Raw genomic sequence first — 23,503 nt, 5'->3', positions numbered from 1 at the left:
AAAAAAAAAAAAAAAAAAAAAAAACGAGATGGGGGCCTTGCTGTGTTGCCCAGACTGGTCTCGAACTCCTGGGCTCAAGTGATCCTCTCACCTAGGCCTCTCAAATTGCTGGGATTTCAGGCACGAGCCACCGTGTCTGGCCTTACTTTGCCTATTTGTATACTTTCACTAGTTTGCTAACTTTTACTTTCAAGTGAGTTTCTGCTGGTCTGCATCCCTGCTTGTCTTGTTTGTGAGTTCTTCCACAAGTAGAAACTTTCTGGTATTAAGAACTGCATTCATTGTGGGGAGGCTGAAAAAAAAGGAACTGCAGACCCTGCTTTTCTTTGTAGCTCCTTCCTAGACGGAAAGCAGTGAGTCTTCCTTAGGGATGCAGGGTGCAGGGAGGATTCTGATGAGAGTTACCTGCAGGGTGACCTGCAGTTCGGATTGTACCTCACCTGTCACTACTGCTAACTCTCTGCTTCGTGCATGGTGATGCCATCATGGAAGACACACTTACCCAGGATTCATTTTCCCAACCACAGACACGTTAAACCTTCCCTGAAAGTCAAAGCCATAGGATACACCTGTTGCGATCACGGTCTGCAAAGTTGCAAATGGCCCAGGTTAGAAATGTGAGATGCAAGTAAGAGTTTTGCTTTGAAAAAAATAAATTGCCAAAACCCACTTCTGTACCTGTTAAATAAGAACTCCAGCCCAGGCTTTGTTACTTGTTAAGAAATTCGGAGGCAATTCTAACATGCCGCCAGGATTGAGAACCACAGCTTTAATTCAAATGGCTCTACCACGACATTTTGTCAAAGGTCGTGCTCTCTGCACTCTCCTTGTCTCACATGGAAAAAATTAACTCAAAATCATAAGAGGAAGTTATTAAATTCTGAATGAGAAGAAAGCCATGCGAAACATTATGCCCAGAAACTGCAGAGATGACCTGCCCCACTAAAACCTCCTGAGCTACAGATGGTGAAGGATTTACAACGTAAAAACAGTAGAGTAACTATGACAGAGTCTGAAAATGATCAATTACCATAATGAATTCTATTGGAATAGGCACTGGAAGTTTGTCTTTGAAGCGCTGATTTATTTCTTTAAAAATGGATACAACCAAAAGGACAATCAGAGCTGTCACCAGGTCTGCAATATTAGTCTTCTCTATTTGTGAGAATACAGAGTATAGTACCTACAATTAGAAAAACAAAAATCACCAAGGCCCTATATTAATGCATAATTTGGATACAACACATCTCCAAACGAATAAAAATAAACATGGAAGCAAAAAGACTGACAGAGACTGATAGCGATTTCCTGTTCTGCTCCTGTTTAATTGTGAGTGTGAAATTGTAGAGAGTAGAGATGGAGATATGAGAAGAGTAAATTAGCATAGTGTGGGTGGCACACTAGTTTAAGAATGCTTCTGGCATTTTTGCTGGGAATCTCTTTGGCTAGTGTCAAATTTCACATTTTTACCACTGGTCTCCTGCCATAATTAGGTCTCTTTGGTCATCATTTTTTATTTCACAGCCATCACTACTCTGTCCAGGGAATAACTTCTGATCTTTGATAGTTTTGCTTAGTATGCTCAATTCCTGGCCCTTTTTGGGGGTTTAGATCCCCTCACATTTCTTAGCTGACTCTCTATGTCACTTTTGGAAAATAGTTTTCTGGCTAACTGTGCACTATGCATGGTCTTACTTCTTGAAACTAGTTGGGTTCCATATCCACGTACCCCAAAAAGCTCAAGCGGGCCAAAACTGGATCCCAAATTGCTTCTAGAACACTCCACTTCTGGAATACCTCTGGATAGAAGTGAGAGAGTGTTAGTTCCAATTTGGAGCAAGTTCTGTCTCAACTCCCAAAAACTGTTGGGAGTTGTTAAAAATCAAACACATCTACCATCGAGCTAATGTTAACAACAAAAATTAAGTAACACTTCTCTTATATTTGACTCAAGTATATTTCCAAAAAACAAAATCTATGTTATTAAAAGCTTTACCATTTTGTCCCAAGTTTTAAAACTAAGAACACTATCTGTTCTATTTTGCATCCTCTGGAGGAAGGGAGAACTGCTGCCCTATCTACATATTGGTAAATTGTCTTTTGTTTTCTAAATAGGATGCAAAAAGGACCCAAGAACTTCAATTCTAAAAGAATGAGACCTGCTTTTCAAGAAGNTATATATAAATATATATCTATATTTTCCTTTTGGAAAATACTTAAGTCAAATGTAAGTGTTACTTAATTTTGTTGTTCACATTAGCTGTATGGTAGATATGGTTGACTTTCAGTATTGCTCTCTTCTTGCTACCTTTTCTTTTCTTTCTTTTTTTTTTTTGAAACTGTGTCTGCTCTATTGCCCAGGCTGGAGTGCAGTGGCGCCATCACAGCTCACTGCTGCCTCTAACTCTCGGGCTCAAGCGATCCTCTGCCTCAGTCTCCCAAGAAGGTGGGACTACAGATGTGTACCACCATGCCCAGGTAATTATTTTATTGTTTGTAAAGGTGAGGTTTCACTTTGTTGCATAGGCTGGTCTTGAACTCCAGGGCTCAAGGGATCCTCCTGCCTCAGGCTCCCAAAGTGCTGGGATTACAGGTTTGAACCATCACGCCTGGATTAACTTTTTTTTTTTTTTTAATATGAATACATTTTACAACCTGTAGGTAAACCCCATGGCAAAGGCATTAAAGGAAAGCTCTCTAAGAATACAGTAGTGAGTTTCATGTATTTCAGTATTTTTTAAGTGAAAGAAATACTTACTTTGAAAATTGAAAATGGATCCTCGTGTGATGGGACTGTCAGCTGAAAAATGAATTTGAGTTGGGAAACCAAAACATGAACAGCAGCAGCAGTAGTGAAGCCACTGATGAGGGACTCAGATAGGTATATCACTACAAATCCAATCCGCAGAATCCCCAGAGCCAACTGGAAAGAGAACAAAAACCTTTGTCAGCATAGATTAGGAGTACGCCTCAGCAAACTCAAGGATCCGCAACTGAAATAATATTACACAAAATGTAAAGGCTCAACCTGTATGTATATGCCTTGAGGAAGCAAATGTCCCTGCCTCCAGGGACACCTCCCATCCAGGCTCCTTCCTCTCCTTCCCTTCCACCCCATCGTCCAGGTGGAACGTTACATGGTATTCACATAGGATATGAGTCTAGTTTGCCCCCGAGAAGTAACAGGCTTATTCGCCCACCCTTATTTTTAAGTGTGGTGTCTTTGGAAGACTCACAGGCCTTTTCTAGCAGAATCTTACCTAGCATCAACCCTCATAAATTTGCTGATGTAATTTTAAGTTATACTTTCTTTTCTTTTTTTTTTTTTTTTGAGACGGAGTGTCGCTCTGTCGCCCAGGCTGGAGTGCAGTGGCCGGGTCTCAGCTCACTGCAAGCTCCGCCTCCCGGGTTCACGCCATTCTCCTGCCTCAGCCTCCCAAGTAGCTGGGACTACAGGCGCCCGCCACCTCGCCCGGCTAGTTTTTTGTATTTTTTTTTTAGTAGAGACGGGGTTTCACCGTGTTAGCCAGGATGGTCTCGATCTCCTGACCTCGTGATCCGCCCGTTTCGGCCTCCCAAAGTGCTGGGATTACAGACTTGAGCCACTGCACCCGGCCTTAAGTTATACTTTCTAGCTGCTGGAGCATGCATTAGTGAGTGTCTACTGATATTTCCTCAAAGTTGCTCAATTCGCTTAAGAAATACATAACTGCATATTGGACATCAGAAATAACTGGTTCTAGCTGGGAGAAAAAGATGGTTAATTCCCCCCTAAAGCATCATTGTTTTGCAATAAGGTAAATTGGGTGGATTCTCCTTCCCATGGATGATTGACCTGTCTTTCTGCTCATGTCTCCAGACTGCAGCCAGAGCTCTGGCTGCCCAAAGCCCAGCTGGGTGCCATTTCTATACTAGGTTCAGAAATGTATTAGAAAAAACTAACAAAATTGTCAATAAGACACATGCTTATGTCCTTGTAGAAACTGACTTTTTCTTTATTTAAGAAATGGTCTTAACCAATAATATCATTATCCATAAACTTAGGCAACATCTCAAAAAGTCCACGACATTTTCACTATTCAGTAGGGGTGTCAGCATATGGCTTGGGAGTGAGACTCTACCATAATCCTCTTCAGTTTTCCCCAAAACTGACATGAGCAGTTCAAAGCCCCCATCCCTTCCAACTAGATTACAGTTGCTGAAGATTTAAAGAAAAAAATTCTAAAGCCACCAGTATGATGATTTCTTGCATACAGTTGTTTCTTGACTCTATCAGTTCCTGATATGCTGTTTCTTAAGTCTATCAATTCCCAGATATATGTTGAAGCATTTCACTTGTCACTGTTTGTGCCTCTCCATTCCCCTTCTTCCTTCCGTCTAGACCCATATTCATTCATTTTTATACTGTTGACCCATTCCTCTCCCTCTGGTTGTGATGAGTGACCCTTCTTACAGTATTTCTTATGGGCCACGAGGGAGAGACATAAACTAAAGGGAATATGGGGAGGAGTGGCAGTGGCGAGGAAAAACAGAGAGATGTGTACCAGTCAAGGCAAACAGATTGAGGTGGGCAAGTTACATGAGAAGGTGCTCACCTGGATTACTCCAGAAAGAATTGTGATTGATGCTGCTACCGTCACCTTGTAGTCATCCACTGATGAAAAATTACTCGTTGAGTTGTTGGACGATCCTGTATTTCCAGGGAAACTTTGAGCTAATTTTACAGTTGCTGCTCCCACCATCATACTCAGAATCGGAAACGGACCTAATTAACAGTGGGTGAATCTTGGTCAGTATATGCCTCCCTAAAGCATATTGTCTTTCAACCACAGAATAAGAGCATATAAAATGACTGGCGAGGCCAGGTGTGATGGCTCATGCCTGTAATCCCAGCACTTTGGGAGGCCGAGGCGGGTGGATCATCTGAGGTTGGGAGTTCGAGACCAGCCTGACCAACATGGAGAAACCCCATCTCTACTAAAAATACAAAAAATTAGCCGGGCGTGGTGGCGCACACTTGTATTCCCAGCTACTTGAGAGGCTGAGGCAGGAGAATCGCTTGAACCCGGGAGGCAGAGGTTGTAGTGAGCCGAGATCACACCATTGCACTCCAAGGACCTGGGCAATAAGAGCAAAACTCCATCTCAAAAAATAAAATAAAATAAATAAATAAATAAATAAATAAATAAAATGACTGCCATCTGTGACCCTGCCCTCCTTCTCAAACCCTGGTCCTAATTTTCACAAGAGACCATGACTCTTCTCCTGGATTATGTGCAATTTGGAATTGATACAATGTATGGCTAATAAAATTCATAAAGAAAAAACAATGTGAGCATTAATCAGCTCAGTAACTGACTTACCCGCAGATATGTGTTTGGAAGTGCCGAAGAAAAGGTAGATTATAGTTGGGAAAAAGGCTGCATACAACCCATAGCCTGGGGGGATGGTGACCAGCAGAGCAAATGCTAAACCTATAAACACACAAGCAGCAGAGTCCTTATTTTGTACAAGAGGAATCAAAGACATTCTCATTTGGTTCTTATGGTATTTAGGATTGGACCCTAAAAATAAGTTACCTCATTAATTCAAAATATATTAAAGATGTAAATGTAAGAACTAAAACTATAAAACTCTTAGAAGAAAGCACAGGTATAAATCTTTATGACCTTGGATTCATCAATGGTTTCTTAGAAATGACATCTATGGCATAAACCAGCAGTCCCCAACTTTTTGGCACCAGGGATTGGTTTTATGGAAGATAATTTTTCCACTGACTAGGGAAGGGGAGATGGTTTTGGGATGACTCAAGTGTATTACATTTTTTGTGCACTTTATTTCTATTATTATTACATTGTAATATATAATGAAATAATTATACAACTCACCATAATGTAGAATCAGTGGGAGCCCTGAGCTTGTTTTCCTGCAACTAGATGGTCCTATCTGGGGGTGATGGGAGACCGTGACAGATCATCAGGCATTAGATTCTCATAAGGAGCATGCAACCTAGATCCCTTGCATGCACAGTTCACGATAGGGTTTGCACTCCTATGAGAATATAATGTTGCTGCTGATCTAACAGGAGGTAGAGCTCAGGAGGTAATGAGAGCAATGAGGAGTGGCTGTAAATACAGTTGAAGCTTCACTTGCTCATGTGCCACTCACCTCCTGCTGTGTGACCCGGTTCCTAACAGGCTATGGACCTGTACCGGTCTGTGGCCCGGGGATTAGGGACCCCTGGCATAAGCAACCAGTGAAGAAACAGATACATTGGACTTAATCACTATTTAAAAATGTGTACTTCAAAGGATACTATCAAGAAAGTTAACCAATAATTCACAGAATGAAAAAGTTATTTGCAAATTGTGTATCTGACAAGGGTCTGGTATCCAGAATATAGAAACAACACTTACAACTCCACAACAAAAAGACAAATAACCCAATTTAAAAATGGATAAAAAATTTGAATAGAACTTTTTCAAAAGATATACAAATGGCCAATAAACACATGAAAAAATATTCAATATTGTTAGTCATTAGAGAAATGCAAATGAAAACCACAATGAGATGCCACTTCATACTCACTGGGATAGCTAAAAGAAAAAAGATGGACAATAACAAGTGTTGATGATATGGAGAAATTTGAACCCTCATACACTGCTAGTGGAAATGTAAAACGGCATAGCTACTTTAGAAAATAAGTTAGCAGTTCCACAAATGATTAAATGTAGAGTTACCATATGATCCAGCAATTATACTCCTAGTGACATACCCAAGAAAACTGAAGCATGTTCACACAAAAATTTGTACACAAATGTTCAAAATAGCATTACTCATAATAGCCCCCAAGTGGAAACAACTGAAATGTTCATCAACCAATGAGTAGATTAAAAAAATGTGATATGTCCATACAATAGAATTCTTATTTGTCCACAAAATGGAATGGAGTACCAATACATGCTACAATATGGATCAACCTTGAAAACATTACAGTGAGTGAAAGAAACTAGACACAAAGTGCCATGTATTGTATTATTTCATTCACATGAAATATCCAGAATAGGCAAATCCATAAAGAAAGGGTAGAGGGGGATGTGAAGTTAATGGGTAAGCGATTTTTAGGGGTTGTTGGTGGTGAAAATGTTCCAGAATTGGATAGTGGTGACAGATGCACAACCTAGTGAATATATGAAAAGCCCCCGAGCTGTACACGTTCAAAGGATGAATTTTATGGTATATAAATTATACATTTAAAAAATGTACCTTGTAGTATGGACACAATCCCTGTGCTGATACCAGAAACAATATCACTGAGCAACCATTCCTTAAGCCGATATCCTGGCAACCAAGATGCTATGGGGAACAAAGAGAGGACAATTCTCTTGGCCTTTTGTGGGGAACAGCTGAAAACATGGAAAGCTACAGGTCAGTCAATTAATATCAAATTTTAAGTTTAGTACCTAACTGTCGGTGGGAATTTGGTAAAGATGGTAATTTGCTAAAGATTAAACTAGTAATTTCACTCCCAGTAACATTCTTTACCCATAATCAGCTGCCCTCTGGTCACCAACAAAGGATTTTTTAAAATGCTTGCTTTTCTTTAACCGTAATAGACCTATTTGTCATCCTCAGCTTGAATCATGTAATATTTCAAATGAGAATTTTCCTCTGTCCCCATCTGTTTGTTGTCTGATTTGGAAAGACTGTGTTGACAAGCCAAGACAGGGTTCATTTTAAACACTACCTTTCCAACTCTGGCAGGGAGTAGGAGGTTTGGAAACCAAAGAGGAAAGGACTGTAGGCTGTGAATTACAGCCAGAAAGGAGAGTTGGAAAGTTAGAAAATGTAGGTGAAAGTGCTTCAAAAATATATTCCTAATGCCTATACCTTAAAAAAGATCTTACCTAAGACACACTTTGAGATGATCCAGAAATGTCTTATGATGTCTGTCTCTCTTTTTATGATTTTCCTCAAAAGCATTTGTAGAATACACCGGCCTGGCCACAATATACTGATTCCCAAAGGGTTCAATCATTTTGATTTTTCTGTTGGCTGTGGCAAGTTGAAGACCTTTGGAACTATGTGGTGAACACTTCTTCTTGCCTTTAGCAGGTTAAAAATGCCTGAAACCAAACAGAGCTTGCTTCTTAAATAACTCAGAGATAATGTGATGCAATTTACAGATGAGTGAGCTCCGGACTGAATGTTACCATCTTTTAAGATCAAAAAAGGCAGGATTAAGGGACCTAGATTGTGTTTTGTGACAGCGATATTTTATTCCAGTGAGCTGGACATGGCTCTTTTAGGTAAGTAAACAAGAAGCTTTTGTTTTATTTTTTAATTTGCCAAAAAGTAACAAAATTGACTCAGTTTATGAATCATTTAGTCAATTTTTTACTTACAAGGCAAGATACTTTATCAACTTTTTTCCCCAGAAACATTTCCAAAGTTAAGGCATTGAAGTGCTGGGACAGATTATATTTAAGGTTTATTTATTGCCTCTAACTCCAGTCCAGTCTGTTCCAATTTACCCATCAGAATTTTAAAATTTGATTTTTTTACCTTGTAAAATTTTTAAAAATTGTGAAATTCAAAGGTATTGCCTATTTCAGTTATTTCCTTATTGTTTCTGGGAGTTAGAGTTTTACAATTTATAGTTAAGAAAACTATGAAACAAACTAAATATTATTTGGTTACTTCATTTGTGAGTAATAAGATCTTTTTAAAGGAATGATCCTGGGCAAGTTCCTTAAGCTCTCTGAGTCTTCCCTGTATAATGGGGATAAAGATATTCAAGTTTCAGGTGATTGTGAAGAATAAATAAAGTTTCTGAAGCATCTAGCTTACATACAATATGCTATAGGCATTTACTACATGGCAGCTATTATTTTAATTATTAGCATTTTCTACACAAGATGTTTAAGTTTTTTATTCTTATCTCAATCCTATTTCTATTATCCTTAAAAGATCAATTTTACAGCATGTTTAAATGCACATTGCCAAGTTAGCCTTCACAATTCTTTGAGGCAGTTACTCTTATTATTTTGTTATTATTATTTTATTCTTACAAATGATAAAGTAATCACACACACCCCAAACCCACACTAAAATGGAAATACTTTTTCTTGGGACATACAGCTTATAAAATGGCAGAAACAGTACCTGCATTTTCAGACTTCTTTGCTATCTTTTCTATGTTATGCAGCTTCTCTACTGTTTGATATGAACATAATTGAAGAACATTGCAACTAACTACTAGCATTTTTCCGTCTAATCTTGTTCTGTATTACTACTCATAATGCCCAAGTTTTGTTCCTCAACTTCAATCACAGTGATTAATTGAATTATCTCACACTAGATAGTATATTGTTACACCGTGCCCTCATATACCTTAAGGGATTTTCAGTATGTTTGCAGAACTCAAGTTATAACCAGGAATCAGATGCTGGTCTCTACTGCTGGCCCCACTTGACCTCTCTTTGATCACCCATTTTTCTCTCCCACCCCATTTTCTAGTTTCCTCTAAAGTCCTCTGTGCTCACTTCTGACCACAATGTACTGCTTCTGCCCCAAATCTCTGGCTTGACCTCCAGCATTTGAGTTCCTTTGAGCTCAGTTATGACTCCATTATTATTATTATTATTATTATTATTATTATTATTAGAGACAGAATCTCACTGTCGCTTGGGGTAGAGTGCAGTGGTGTAATCACAGCTCACTATGGCCTCTTAACTCCTAGACTCAAGCAGTCCTCCTGTCTCCTGAGTAGCTGGGACCTCAGGTGTGGGCCACTATGCCCTGCTAATTTTAAAAATATTTCAGTAGAGGCAGGGATCTTTCATATGTTGCCCAGGCTGGCCTCAAACTCCTGGGCTTAAGCAATCCTTCAGCCTCAGCCTCCCAAGTAGCTGACAGGTGCACCACCAGGGCCTCGCTTGTGACATTTAGATCCTCCTTTGCTATTCTTTCTGGGCCTCTCCTCCCCTGCCACTTCCAAGTACTTGTTTTCTCTTTTGTTTCCATTCCCTCTTCCATCTCTCCATCCACACTTCAGGGGTCAAATCCCACTAACTAGATAGTACTTCCCATTGTCAGAAGAACTTGCTCACGAAGTGGAGGTGACTTGTGCATTGCTGTGCAGAGCATGGATTTTTGTTTTTTTTTTTTTTTTTTTTTTTTTTGCTGATTATCAACAACATGGTTGGAGCATTAATAAATAAGATCTAATCCATGGTCATTCACTTCTAATATCTTGGATTTCTCATAAAGGGTATGTGGAATATCTTATAAGAACAGCCTTAATCCTTTGAAGGAACAAACCTTAGGATGAAGAAGACTTCAGCGCTGTGTATTTGTACTTCTGTCAGATGCTGCTATGGGGGACAGAAAAAAAAATATTCTTCTTTGCTTGCTTTACTCATGCTTTCCTCAAGGAGTTCAAAGAAATTTATTAGTTATTTTCCCTAAAAAAGATCTTGAAGGTACTTATATTCTTTTGGCTGTTGTATTTTTTTATTTTTTATTTTAATTTTTTTTGCCGATGACAGTGATGTGAGAAATACAACTTCATTTCTAATCAGCTTCCTTCTCTGAGGATGGCTATGGCTGTCTCTTTAGTAGGCTTTCTTATACCTCCTGCTGGATCAAGAGCCTGAACTCTGGCTGTCCTGCCAGCAAAAGCCTCCTCCTCACACCCAAGCACTGCCTGCAAGGGGACTGCTCAGGGCAGGAATCAGGGGAGCTTAAGAAATCTTTCTGGCCAGGCGTGGTGGCTCATGCCTGTAATCCCAGCACTTTGGGAGGCTGAGGCGGGAGGATCACTTGAGGTCAGATATTCAAGACCAGCCTGGCCAATACAGTGAAACCTTGTCTCTACTAAAAATACAAAAATTAGCCAGGCGTAGTGGTGGGCACCTGTAATCCCAGCTACTCAGGAGGCTGAGACAGGGGAATTGCTCGAACCTGGGAGGCAGAGGTTGCAGTGAGCTGAGATCATGCCCCTGCACTCCAGCCTATACATGAGGCTTGATCAGAGTCACCACAGTCCACATTTCCATTGCCTCAATAAGGAACCAGTCGCAGAGAGGGAAGGCCGTCTGCAGAAGTTGTGGCAAGTGGCAGAGAGGACGGTGAGGATGGGGACTGCCCCTTTCCAGCCCCTCTCCTCCAAGGACAGCCTCATTTTATCCCCACCCAGGTTTCCACACCCAGGAGCTCAGCAACCAATCAGAAAATGTTTGTAGATTTCGAAGACACAATTCAGACAATATGAAGAATTATTTTTCCTTTGAGTTGTTCTCAAAACAGATGAACTCTACCAGGATATAAATGAATGAGAACTAAAACTGGTAGAATTTGGTAATGTCAACATCTGATATGTTTAGGCTTTTAAATATGTATATACAGCCAGGCGCAGTGGCCCATGCCTGTAATCTCAGCACTTTAGGAGGCCAAGGCAGGTGGGTCGTTTGAGCCCAGCAGTTCAAGTCCAGCCTGGGCAACATGGTAAAATCTCGTCTATACAAAAAAATTACAATAATTAGTGGGTATGCTGGTGCAAGCCTATAGTTCCAGCTACATGGGAGGCTAAGGTGGAGGATCACCTGAGCTCAGGGAGGTCAGTGCTACAGTGGGCTGTGATCACACCACTGCATTCCAGCCTGTGCAACAGAGTGAGACTCTGTCTCAAAAAAGATATATATATATATATAACTATATATATGTTATATCTATATCTATATCTATATCTATATCTATATCTATATCTATATATAACATACATGGACACACACGTAGACATTCATATACCTACATATCTTGGTGCTGTGGCTTAGTCATACATATTATTGTTCTCTGCTTTTTTTTTTCTTTTTGAGCAGAAATTTAATCCTGGGATTAATTTCTGAAGTTCAGTTTCTTAGTTTAACTATTTCCATGTATTAACAACTTTTTGATGTTTCTAGGGATTGTCATGTATATACCTCCCCACCCCTCCAAGTTCCACCCATTTCCAACCTGCAGCCTGGCCTCCAGTTACAAGAACCTCCACTCTGCCTGCCCTACTCTGCTGAGAAGTGTCTTACGACCCTGACCTTTCCACTCAGTGTTTGTCTATTCTGTGTTTTAGTCTTTCAGAGGTCTGCCCTTTTGCTGGGAAACAGCTAATTTGAACCAAGATGCTGATGAGCAGTGCTAGGATTTGCCTTTAATTAGTGGTCGTTTGAAATCAGCAGACAAGCAAGGGTGCAGAACACTTCCCAGCCCCTCCGCAGTCACATTAGATGCCTCCACTCTTGGACAAGGCAGCTCCTAGTAGCATCACCCCTCCATAGCTGTTCAAGCTGAGGAAGGCCTTCATGGAGACATCACTGAAAATGCCACACTGTGCCTGAAATCTGCTGAAAACATGACTCACCTCAGGGATCTCAAAATATCTCTGAGCCAGTCAGTGCAAAACCAGAGGTAAGCCAGCCCTATTTCATGAATTAGTCCTTGGACAATGGGAAATACAGCAGTGTCCTGATAACTGTACTTGGGGGAGCGGGTGAGAGATGGGAGAACAAGCAGAATAATTGCTCCAGTGAACACCTTCAGAGGGATCTCCATCAGCAGCCAGAGGAATCAGAAATCAAGCACACAAGAAGCTCCACATTCTGGTTAGTACAAGGCTGGATGGAAACAGGGAGATGATGGCATCAGAATGGGAGAGGGCCGGAGTGGTGATTGGAGGGAAGGGGTCTCAGCACTGAGGTTGGTTAAGAGAGCTCAGGAGGGGTCAGAGGCTGAAGTGAGCAATAATTGTGACTATTATTTTTCATCAATTCTATTACTACATTGCCCAAGATGCTGAAGAAGGAAGGCAAACCTAATTTAATTGGGAGGTACAACAGAAAAGAGTGAGACTTTGGTAACTAAGCATACCAGGTTTCAAGTCCTTGCCTTGCCATATCTTAACTATGTTTGCTATGAGCCAGTAATTCAAGCCATCAATTTTCTTTTCTTTTCTTTCTTTCTCTCTCTTTTTTTTTTTTTTTTTTGAGACAGAGTCTTGCTCTGTAACCCAGGCTGGAGGCTGGAGTGCAGTGGCGCGATTTCGGCTCACTACAACCTCCGCCTCCCAGGTTCAAGTGATTCTCCAGCTTCAGCCTCCCAAGTAGCTGGGACTACAGGGACCCATTACCACACCCAGCTAATTTTTTGTATTTTTAGTAGAGATGGAGTTTCGCCATGTTGGCCAGGCTGGTCTCGAATTCCTGGCCTCAAGTGATCCGCCTGCCTTGGCCTCCCAAAATGCTGGGATTATAGGTGTGAGCACCCAGTCCAACCCTTCAATTTTCTAATAGCAAAAGGAGAAGACCATTATTTTCCTTCTAGGGCTGTTCTCAAAACTGAAAGTAGGGTATACAAAGGGAGACTTCTTAGCCTTAAGTTCATAGGTAGCAGTCTCAGGAGTGAGTTTAATATTGACTGTTTAGACTGAATTTACAACTGGTCCACATGACAAAAGTCAGCTGGAAACTGTTGGAAAATGCTAGTGCTGCCAACTTTTCTATGACTTTATGTTTACTCTGAGCTTATCTTTGGAAGTAGCAGTTTTCCGTTTTTATCCCAGTTTGTTTTAACATAGTTTTAAAATAATCTATCTATCTGAGCTTCCTAGAACGGTATACAAGGCCCTTCATGTTTTGGCTCTGGTCTATCTCACAAGCTTCTTCACTCCTCCTTCACAATTGCAGCAGGTTCCTAATACACTATAATATTTAACAATTCCGTGTCTTTGTACACATGACGTCCTTTGTGTTCTTCTTCTCCAATACCTGGTGGATTCCAATTCATTCTTAAAAATACTCAGCACAGCTGGGTGCAGTGGCTCATGCCTGTAATCTTGGCACGTTGGGAGGCTGAGGTGGGAGGACTCCTTGAGGCCAGGAGTTCAAGACCAGCCTGGCCAATATAAAGAGACCCTGTCTCTAAAAACAAAACAAAACAAAACAACTCAGCTGACCATTGATTCATTTCTTCATTCCTTCAACAAACATGTATTAGCCTATTATTTGTCAGGAACTCAGTTCCCAACACAGTTGTAGAAGATAAGAAAATGATGTAAAGCCTTCATGAAATCCCTGGATAGAGTTAATCATTTCGTTCTTGTAAGTACCTTGTATATGTGTCTATTCCATGTCATACGGTATGGTCATTATTTGTTTATGTTTCTCTTCCCTTTAAGACTGAGTTTTTCAAGGGCAAGGCCCAAATCTTAACCATTTTTTCCCCTTTTGCATAGGTCCTATGACACAGTAAGTATACAAGAAAGTTTGTTGAAATAAACTGAACTATGAGCAAAATATATATAAATGATGTAGTCCTAAACACCAAAGTTCACATACACAGGAGATGTGCCCACAATAATTGGTGCAGATAATAAATTGGAAGAAGGGATGTAAATGTGGGTTGGAGTTAGGTAAGGTTTTGTGAAGGAACTCTGAGTCTTGGGTTAGACTTTCAAGAACAGATAGGTTTGGCAGGGGTGATGACAAAGCAGTGGGGAGTAAGCAAATCATGTCAAAGGATAGTGAGAATTCCAAACACTGAAACAGAAGGCTTTGTTGGCCCATAGGCTAAACCATTAGAGAAATGTTGGGATGCACCATAGCAAGGGGTTTCACACCCAGGAGGCTCACAGAAGGCAAAAGAGAATCCCTGGTCATTTCTATAAGGCGTTGAGATTTTCTGAGCACTTTCACTTTTCTTCCTTGAGTGTTACTGTGTGATGGAGGCAGAGAAGATAGGCTATATTATCGCTAATTTACAGATGAAGAAATTGAGATGAGAGAAGATAAATGACTTTCTCAACTTTCCAGAGCCAGGATGAGAAGCCACATCTTGTGAATAACTGACTGTCTCCACTACATGTTCTTCTCCGCTACATATTGAATGTCAGGGGCCATAGCCCCTATCCCCAAGAGAGACAAGGCAAAAGAACAAGGTGAGGCACCGTCAGGGTCCTTGCTTTTGAGCACGAAAGCCTCACACTCCTATACTCCATATCCACAACACAAAACATGAGCCTCGTGGCCTGGGGCCCAATCTCCTTGAGGTGACTTGCTTTATTCTCCCCTCTGCTTCTCAACAAAGTGACACAGAGGCTAGAGGAGGCTCTTCTTTTCTCCTTGGAGAATCAAAGACCTTTATTGTAGAGAAGAGCTAGAATGTGTTATTACATATTTATTCTTGTAATTGAAAAATGTTCATTCTCATTTTCTGAACGATTTTGTTTCTTAGTCTAATATGAGCTGTTTAGGAGGTATTAAACATTTGTTCATTTCTTTATATACTTACTTATTCCCTTATCCAGAGGGAGAAGGCAAAGTATGTATTGTGTTACCACATTTTACTTGTTTCTGAAATCAAATTAGTTGCTTCCTAATTTTTCATTAGGAATAATCCTTCGTCAGATGAGGTGGCACGTGCCTGTAATCCCAGCACTTTGGGAGACTGAGGTGGGCAGATCACCTGAGGTCAGGAGTTCGAGATCAGCCTGGCCAACATGGCGAAACCCTGTCTCTACTAAAAATAAAAAAAAATAAAAAATAAAAATAAAAAAATAAGCCAGGCACAGTGGAGTGTGCCTGTAGTATCAGCTACTTGGGAGGCTGAGGCAGGAGAATTACTTGAACCTGGGAGGCAGAGGTTGCAGTAAGCAGAGATTGTGCCACTGCACTCCAGCCTGGGCGACAGAATGAGAATCCATCTCAGAAAAAAAAAAAAAAGGAATGATGTTTATGCAGTCAAATTTCATGACACAATTTTTCCAAATGACTTTCTTCAGAAAAGATAATTATTCAGTCCAATCATTTGATAAATTGTTCCTCACTTGCATATATAAAGAAAGTTGTATAATCTTTTCCTGACATTTTAAAGAATAAAATAGATTTTATCTTGGTAGAGTTAGTAATGTATGGGATAAGTACCCATATATTACTAAGTATATTATATTATATTATACTACTTGTGGCATAGGGCACTCTGCTACTTTCCAGTAACCATTTTCTCCCCAACTCTCTTCTCTTTCCATTCTCTATCCTTACTCTCGTTGCCTTTTCTTCTCTCCCTGTTTCCCTTAGTCTTGGACTTTCTAGGATATCTAGATAAATTTCTCACTTCTAGACCAGATGTCCCCCCACCCTTTTTTTTTTTTTTTTTTTTTTTTTCAGAGACAAGGTGTTGCCATGTTGCCTACGCTGACCTCGAACTCTTGGGCTAAGCTATTCTCCTGCCTTAGCCTCTTGAGTAGCTAGGACTATAGGTACATGCCCCTATGCCTGGCTGGGACCAGATGGCCTTTCTGAATCCTTTCTAGTAGGTGATTCTGTCTCCTGGAGAAACTATTTCCTTAAAGCTTGCTTTTTTATCCCCCCAACCCTCAGAGCAGATAATCTATCTATAAAGTCAGATTTGAGTGGAGAATTAAAGCAATTATCTGAATACTTAAAACAAGAACACTAATATCTTTGAAAAGACTGTTTAAGACTTAATGATGCTTACAACCATTTACTTGTTAAATTAAAGTCTACTTAAATATTTATTCCACATTGCTAGCGCTCCAGACATACTTACATAGCTTATTAGTGGATTCATTCAAAATATTCACACACATGGAATAAACTCAAGAACATAATAATAACTCCTAAATAGGCTTTGATCAGAAAAAATACCATTCTCAAGGAACAGAAAACCAGTTTGAATATAACAATCATAAATTTGGTTCCTACCTGACACCTACTCAGTGAGGAGTTTCAGCAACAGTGATATATTTTCAAGATAAAGTTCTAAGTTCTAGTTCTAAGAGGCAGTGTCCATCCACTCAGGTCTACAGGCTCTGTGTGCATCCATATGCATAGAGATGTCTATATATGGGTTATGTAAGACAGAGGACAAATTACCTTTCTGTCAGCTTTAATAATTAACTTTCATTAACTTTTACAACAATGAAAAGACTGCAATGTGGTCTTGACCTTTGAGACTTTGATCAGCAGAAGTGATGATGAAAATTGCTTCCTCAAGTTCCTTGTGAGATTAAACCACCCATTGCACTTGTGTGTATGTAATTTCATTGGTTTGCAGAGATTTGCACAGCGATGCTCACGTGGACTTAAAAAAAAAAAAAAAAAAAAAAAGAGTCTTCTCAAGGGTTATCTCCTTGACATTTTACCAACCTGTTTCGATGAGAGCTTAGTGGTGGTATTCTTTGTCTGGATGACTCCATGCAATCTGTCATGGGCTATAAAAGTGTGGTGTATAGGTTAACTCCTGGTAGGATAAAGGCCCTCATTAGGAACACTCACCCAACTCCCAGCCACAGGCCATATTTGCATTCCAATTTCTGCCCCCACTACAGCTCTTCCTAAGAGCAATACACCCTATGTTGCTAAACACAATGAATACCTCCAACTCTCATCTTACTTAAAAGCATTTAGCCCTGCTGACTACTCTTTCATGAACTCCTCTTCTTATTTAAACAATTATTTAACTAATTAATTCATTTTAGAGATGGGTATTGCTGTGTTGCCCAGGCTGGTCTCAAACTCCTGGCCTGAAGTGATCCTCCTGCTTTAATCTCCTGAGTAGCCGGGATTACAGGCCTCAGCCATCATGCCAGGCTAAAATCTTCTCTTCTTAAAATGCTAAAAAAAATGTTTTAACACACATGTTTTTCACCTCATCCTTTTTGCCAATTTCTCCTCTAACTCTTTCTTTGGCATTTCCTAAGATTCTGTTCTGAATTTCCTTCTCCTCTCTTGCTACTCTCTTACCTTAATAAGAGTCCATGGCTCCCAGCAACATTCAGATTTCTAACCCCAGCCCTCTAGGTCCACATATTTAACTGCCTACTCCACATCTTTGCTTGGATGCCTCGTAGGCATCTCAAACATGACACATACTGAGATTAAGACCTCTTGATCTTTCCTCCCAAATCTGCTCCATCTCTAGTCTTCCCCATTTCAGTAAAGAATATTCCCCTTTACTCACGTCAGAGACCCAGGAACCATCTCTGACACTTCCTCTTGCAGACCTTATCCCCACCCGCAGCCAATCCATCCTTAAGCCCTATTGAGTATGCCTCCAAAATACATCCCAAAGCCATCACTTTTCTTCATCTTCACTCTTACCTTTTGCTGCATTTCTTGCTTTCTCTTGCAGCCCTCCCTATCTCTTTACCACTCATTAATCAGAATGATCTTTTCACACTGGTCCTCTTTGTGCAGCTGATGATTATATGGAGGAAAACAGGCTTCCAAAGTCTTTGCATGATCTCCCCGTGCACAACTCTCTAACCTCATCCGACCTTGCTCTTACTTTTGCTTTCTCCACTCCCACCATGATGGCCTCTTGTAGTACCAAATTTGCCCACTCTTTGCAGACATCATTTCCTCTGCTTAAATGCACTTCTCTCTCCCTCTCAGTTTGACTGTTACTCAGCTTCAACATCACTTTCTCAAAGAGAACCACTTTGACTTCCCAATCTCAATTAGCCCCTCTTGTGGCATTCTCTCAGAATATTTTTTCAGTCCCTTGGTTAATTTGCATGTACTTTTTAAAACATAGCATCATAATTTTAAAATACACAATTATTTACTTGGCTAATGTTTGGCTTTCTCATTAAAATAAAAGCCCCACGCAGGCAAGGACTTTGATGAATTCACTACTGTATGCCCAGTACCTAGACTGAATCTAACACAGAACGATGACTCAATAAATAGTGGTTCAGTTACAGTTCAAGCAATGAAATATGTCTGATATAAGACAATGCCAAGAGAATGTGGACAGGTCACTAGCGTTTGTTAGAAATTAATCTAACCTGTGTTTTTAAATCTGGCTCACACCTGTGCTAACTGCATAATTGAATGAGGTGTGGTGCCACTTATCATACTTTTATCAATATTAGCTATTAGCTAAGTTTAATTAGTGTTTACTATGGGCTAGGAACTTTGCAATGTATTTTATTTGGTTTATCCCATTTAATCCTCATAAAAACCATAGATAGCTTAGTATTTTATTCCTACTTTACAAATGAATATATTGGGATTTCATTTGTGGTGAAATCTCAAGTTTTTATTTTTATTGGCTTTTATTGAAGCCAGCTAGAATCCAGAAAGCCTAACTTTGTCATGTCTTTAACTACTGTATAATACTGCTTTTTATTATTTTAACAGATGTACAGCACATTTATTCAGAACCACTATACACTGATTAAATTTTGTATTTAGGTTTGGTTGATGAAAGAACTGGAAAATATTGCACTTAAAGGTAGAGACTCAGAATTATTGATCAGCATAAAAACGATTTATTTTACAACAAATAAGAGAGTTTTGCAAGATTGATGGATACAAGCTGAACAAAGGCAAATTATTACATTATATATATATATTACATAGTATATAGCCTTCTTATATACTAATAATAACCATGTACTAAATGTAATAAAAAGAAAGATATCATTGGTAATAGCAACAAAAGCTACAAAGATAAGTAGAAATAAATTCTTTTAGTTTTTTATTTTTAAGAGACAAGGTCTGACTCTATCACTGAGACTGGAATATAGTGGCTCAGTCATAGCTCCCTGAAACCTTGAACTCCTGGGCTCAAATGATCCTCCTGCCTCAGCCTCCCAAGTAGCTTGGACTACAGGCACATGCCACCACACCTGGCTAATTTTATTTATTTATTTGTTTTGAGATGGAGTCTCACTCTGTTGCCCAGGCTGGGGTGCAGTGGTGCGATCTCAGCTCACTGCAACCTCTGCCTCCCGGGTTCAAGCGATTCTCCTGCCTCAGCCTCCTGAGGAGCTGGGATTACAGGTGTGCACCACCACACCTGGCTAATTTTTGTATTTTTAGTAGAGACAGGATTTCACCATGTTGGTCAGGCTGGTCTCGAGCTTTTGACCTCGTGATCTGCCCGCCTCAGCCTCCCAAAGTGCTGGGATTACAGTAGTAAATTTTTTAATTTTAATTTTATTTTGTAGAGATGGGTTCTTTCTATGTTGTCTAGGCTGGTCTCCAACTCCTGGCCTCAAGCTATCCTGCTACCTCAACCTCCCAAAGTGCTGGGATTACAGGCACAAGCCACCGTGCCTGGCTGGAGTAAATCTTATCTAAAGATACATAATGATGAACTTTATAGAGAGAATTACAAAACATTGTAAAGGACAAAACAAAACCTAAGAAAATATAAAGCCATAAATCTTCATGAATGTGAAAGTTCAATATCATATAGATGTTTTCTTCAAATTAATATATTACATAAATGCTATTACAATGAAAAAACTTTTCTTTTTTTTTTTCATAGAACTGGACAAACTTGTCCTAAAACTTGTATGGAACCACAAAGGGCCAAGAAAAGTCAAGACAGTTTTTGAAATTGATGCATAATAGTTGTACATATTGATGGGGTATATGTGATATTTTGGTATATGCATATAATGTGTGATGATCAAATCAGGGTAATAATGATATCTATCACCTCAAATATTTATCATTTCTGTGTTGGGAACATTCCAAATTTTCTCTTCTAGCTATTTTGAACTATACAATAATTTATTGTTAACTATAGCCACCCTACCGTGTTATCAAGCACTAGAACTTACTCCTTCTATCTAACTGTACGTTTGTACTCATTAATCAACAGCTCTCCATCCCCCCTCCCTGCTACTTTTCCCAGCCTGTGGGTAGCCATCATTCTACTTTCTCTCTCCATGAGATCCACTTTTTTGGCTCCCACGTATTAGTGAGAACATGCAACATTTGTTGACAACTTTGAAGAAGAAAAGATGGGGAAACTTATTTTGCAGATATAAAGACTTATTATCAAGCTATAGTAACTATGGCAGTTACATGTTCGTGCCGTGGGAAATAAACATAACAAAGGAACAGGACAGAAGGCCTAGAAACATGTATTGAAACTTGATATATAATAGAGATTACATGGCATTAGAGAAAAGATGGACTATTCAATAAATGGGGCTGAGACAAATGGCTATCCATGTGGAATGAAAAAAAATTAGATCTCTATTTCGCAGCAATTGCACACACATTTTTTCAATTGACCAAAGGCCTAAATAGAAAAGGTAAAATTTTAAACTTTTAGAAGAAAAAGTATGCTGTTATAACCCTGGAATAAAAGTATTTCTTCAACAAGTCATATAAATGTGCATATCATAAAGGAAACGATTAACAAATCCAACTTTATTAAAATTAAAACATGGAAGACACTACAACGAAAGTGAAGACAAGCTCTACACTGAACAAGGTATTTGCCCAGTTAAGTCTTAAAAAAGATTAATATCCAGAAGATATCAAGAACTCCTACAAATCACTAAACAAAAGGCAAAATTCACAGAAAACTTGAAGTGCCAATTAACATATGAAAATATGTTCAAGTTCACTAGTAATCAGGGAAAAGTAAGTACAACCATATACATTTCGCATCCATCATTAGCAGGGCTGTAACTAGCTTCAGTGGAGCATGAAGATTATGCAATTTGTGGATCTCGTTTTAAGAAAAAGATTACAAAATTTCCCATATAAAATTAACTACAGGGCCTTTGAAGGGGCCCATGCAAATGAAAGGTCCTGAAGCCTAAACCTCATTTGCTTTACGGTAAATCTGCTTTTGTCTATCAGATGGTAAAAATGAAATGCTTGAAAATACCAAGTGTCACAGAGGCTGTGGAGCAATAGGAACCCTTATACTATCGTTGTGAGTTGTAAATTGGGGCAGTCATTTCTGATAGCAGTGTGTCACTGTCTTGTCAAATTGAAGATATATATCTTCTAAGACCTGGCAATTCCACTAGTATGTATCCTTAACAAACATTGACTCATGTTAATGAATATTTCTAGAATATATAAATATGCAATGTTTATAATAGCAAAAAAAAGAAAATAAATATCCTCAATCCACTAGATAGTCTGGTTGATAGTCTACTGACCTTATAAATAGCCTAATACCCTTTATCCGCTATCTACTCTCCATTAATAAGACAGTAGACAGTGTATAAAGAAATCATGCCAACCTGTAACTAACACTAAGGAGGCCAAGTGGCAGAAGGCCTTATGTGAGTGACAGCCCTTCCTTGATAACTATGTGGACCTGAAAGAACTGCAGAAAAACATCTATGCTCAGAAATACCAATATTGGACTGGGGTATTTGAGTGTGGTGATCCATCAGCTGCGTGGTGTCTATGTTTTTGTGGTTATCTGGTGTTACATGGACAAAGGGTTTCTGGTCTCCTACTGGTCTTGTGGGACTGGCCTGGCTTCTTCACTGACTGCATATGTTTTATTTGATCTTGAATAGAGGTGAAGGGTGGAAGTAGAGTGGGCATGTCCGGTGGGCTGACTTGAAGAGCCTGTCGTCTTCATTACTTTTGTCTATGGCTGTTTGCTAGGGTCGAATACCCTGACAGTTTGTCAGCACTGGCACCATCTGTGCTGTGTCAGTCTTCACGCTGTTAGACCACCTCATCTTCTTTCACTGTGGCACCAATGCTGCCATTGTATCCGTCACATTGTCCTTGAACATGGCCATCGTTGCTTCTGTCTGCCTGTCCTCATGCCCTCCCTGGTCCCTGTATGCCTTCATCATGGTGACATTTGCCATCCAGATTTTTGCCTCATGGCCCATGTTGCAGGAGAAACTGAAGGCATGTGCTCTCCCCCGCTGTATGGGTGTCACACTGCTCTTTGAGTTTTCAGCCTTGAGAGGCCTGTGGTCCTAATAGTGCGTGGGAGTCATCCTCTTCATCCTTCTCTAGTTTCAATCTCATGTCTCTGTCCTTTCTACCTCATTCACCTGCAACTTTTTAAAGAAACCAGTCATGGGCCTTAGAATGAAGTTGAAATCAAATTCTTGTCCAGGTGCCTCAGCTAAGTTAGGGACCTCCACTACATTATGAAGGCAAGTTGATGGACCAGCATCTTAGCTCGTGTAACAGTTGAAGGCAAAGTTCCATTTTGGAAGCAGCATGCTGATGTGGATGAGAGAACAGGGATCAACAGAAAAAATTAACCAAAGGCTCGGGTGGTAGAGGTGCTTATTTTTTCTGTTATTTTGTGGGAAGAGAAGGCTTTTTGGGGCCCTTCTGAATTATTATGTCTCATTTATTATTTGCTGTAACAAATGAAGTGATGTGGTTTCTATTAAAAAATAACAGTACAGGCCAGGTGTGGTGGCTCACACCTGTAATCCCAGCACTTTGGGAGGCCAAGGCGGGTGGATTGCTTGAGCACAGGAGTTTGAGACCAGCCTGGGCTGGTCCAGTTTGAGACCTCATCTCTATAAAACATTTCAAAAATTAGCTGGGCGTGGTGGCACATGCCTGTCATCCCTACTCAGGAGGCTGAGGTGGGAGGACAGCTTGAGCTCAGGAGATGGAGGTTGCAGTAAGCTGAGATTATGCCACTGCACTCCAGCCTGGGTGACAGACGGAGACCTGGT

At 39.9% G+C, this 23,503-nt stretch overlaps 1 protein-coding gene and 1 pseudogene across 3 annotated transcripts in view; one reads left to right on the top strand and one right to left on the bottom strand.

Annotated features, from left to right (window-relative positions):
- The window catches only part of SLC26A3 (solute carrier family 26 member 3), a 37,684-nt gene extending 20,783 nt beyond the window's left edge, over positions 1-16,901 (bottom strand). The window contains exons 1-8 of one of the 3 annotated variants that reach the window (XM_017889597.1): positions 16,776-16,901; positions 7,908-8,126; positions 7,267-7,406; positions 5,364-5,474; positions 4,596-4,765; positions 2,759-2,923; positions 1,031-1,183; positions 503-585 (exon numbers count right to left, since the gene is read on the bottom strand). In XM_017889597.1, the coding sequence (XP_017745086.1) occupies positions 503-585; positions 1,031-1,183; positions 2,759-2,923; positions 4,596-4,765; positions 5,364-5,474; positions 7,267-7,406; positions 7,908-8,038 (953 nt within the window). In that variant the 5' untranslated portion in view covers positions 8,039-8,126; positions 16,776-16,901. The remainder of the gene's footprint in view (positions 1-502; positions 586-1,030; positions 1,184-2,758; positions 2,924-4,595; positions 4,766-5,363; positions 5,475-7,266; positions 7,407-7,907; positions 8,127-16,775) is intronic. The other 2 variants (XM_017889598.1, XM_017889599.1) reach the window with 2 other exon arrangements.
- Positions 8,297-23,029, top strand: LOC108540466 (phosphatidylinositol N-acetylglucosaminyltransferase subunit C-like; annotated as a pseudogene).
- Positions 23,030-23,503: the final 474 nt, after the last annotated feature.

Source organism: Rhinopithecus bieti, unplaced genomic scaffold, assembly GCF_001698545.2.
Source record: "Rhinopithecus bieti isolate Rb0 unplaced genomic scaffold, ASM169854v2 scaffold_18688, whole genome shotgun sequence".
Lineage (NCBI taxonomy): Eukaryota > Metazoa > Chordata > Mammalia > Primates > Cercopithecidae > Rhinopithecus > Rhinopithecus bieti.
The sequence above is the reverse complement of the archived record's forward strand: the minus strand, read 5'-3'. Positions and strand labels throughout refer to the sequence as shown.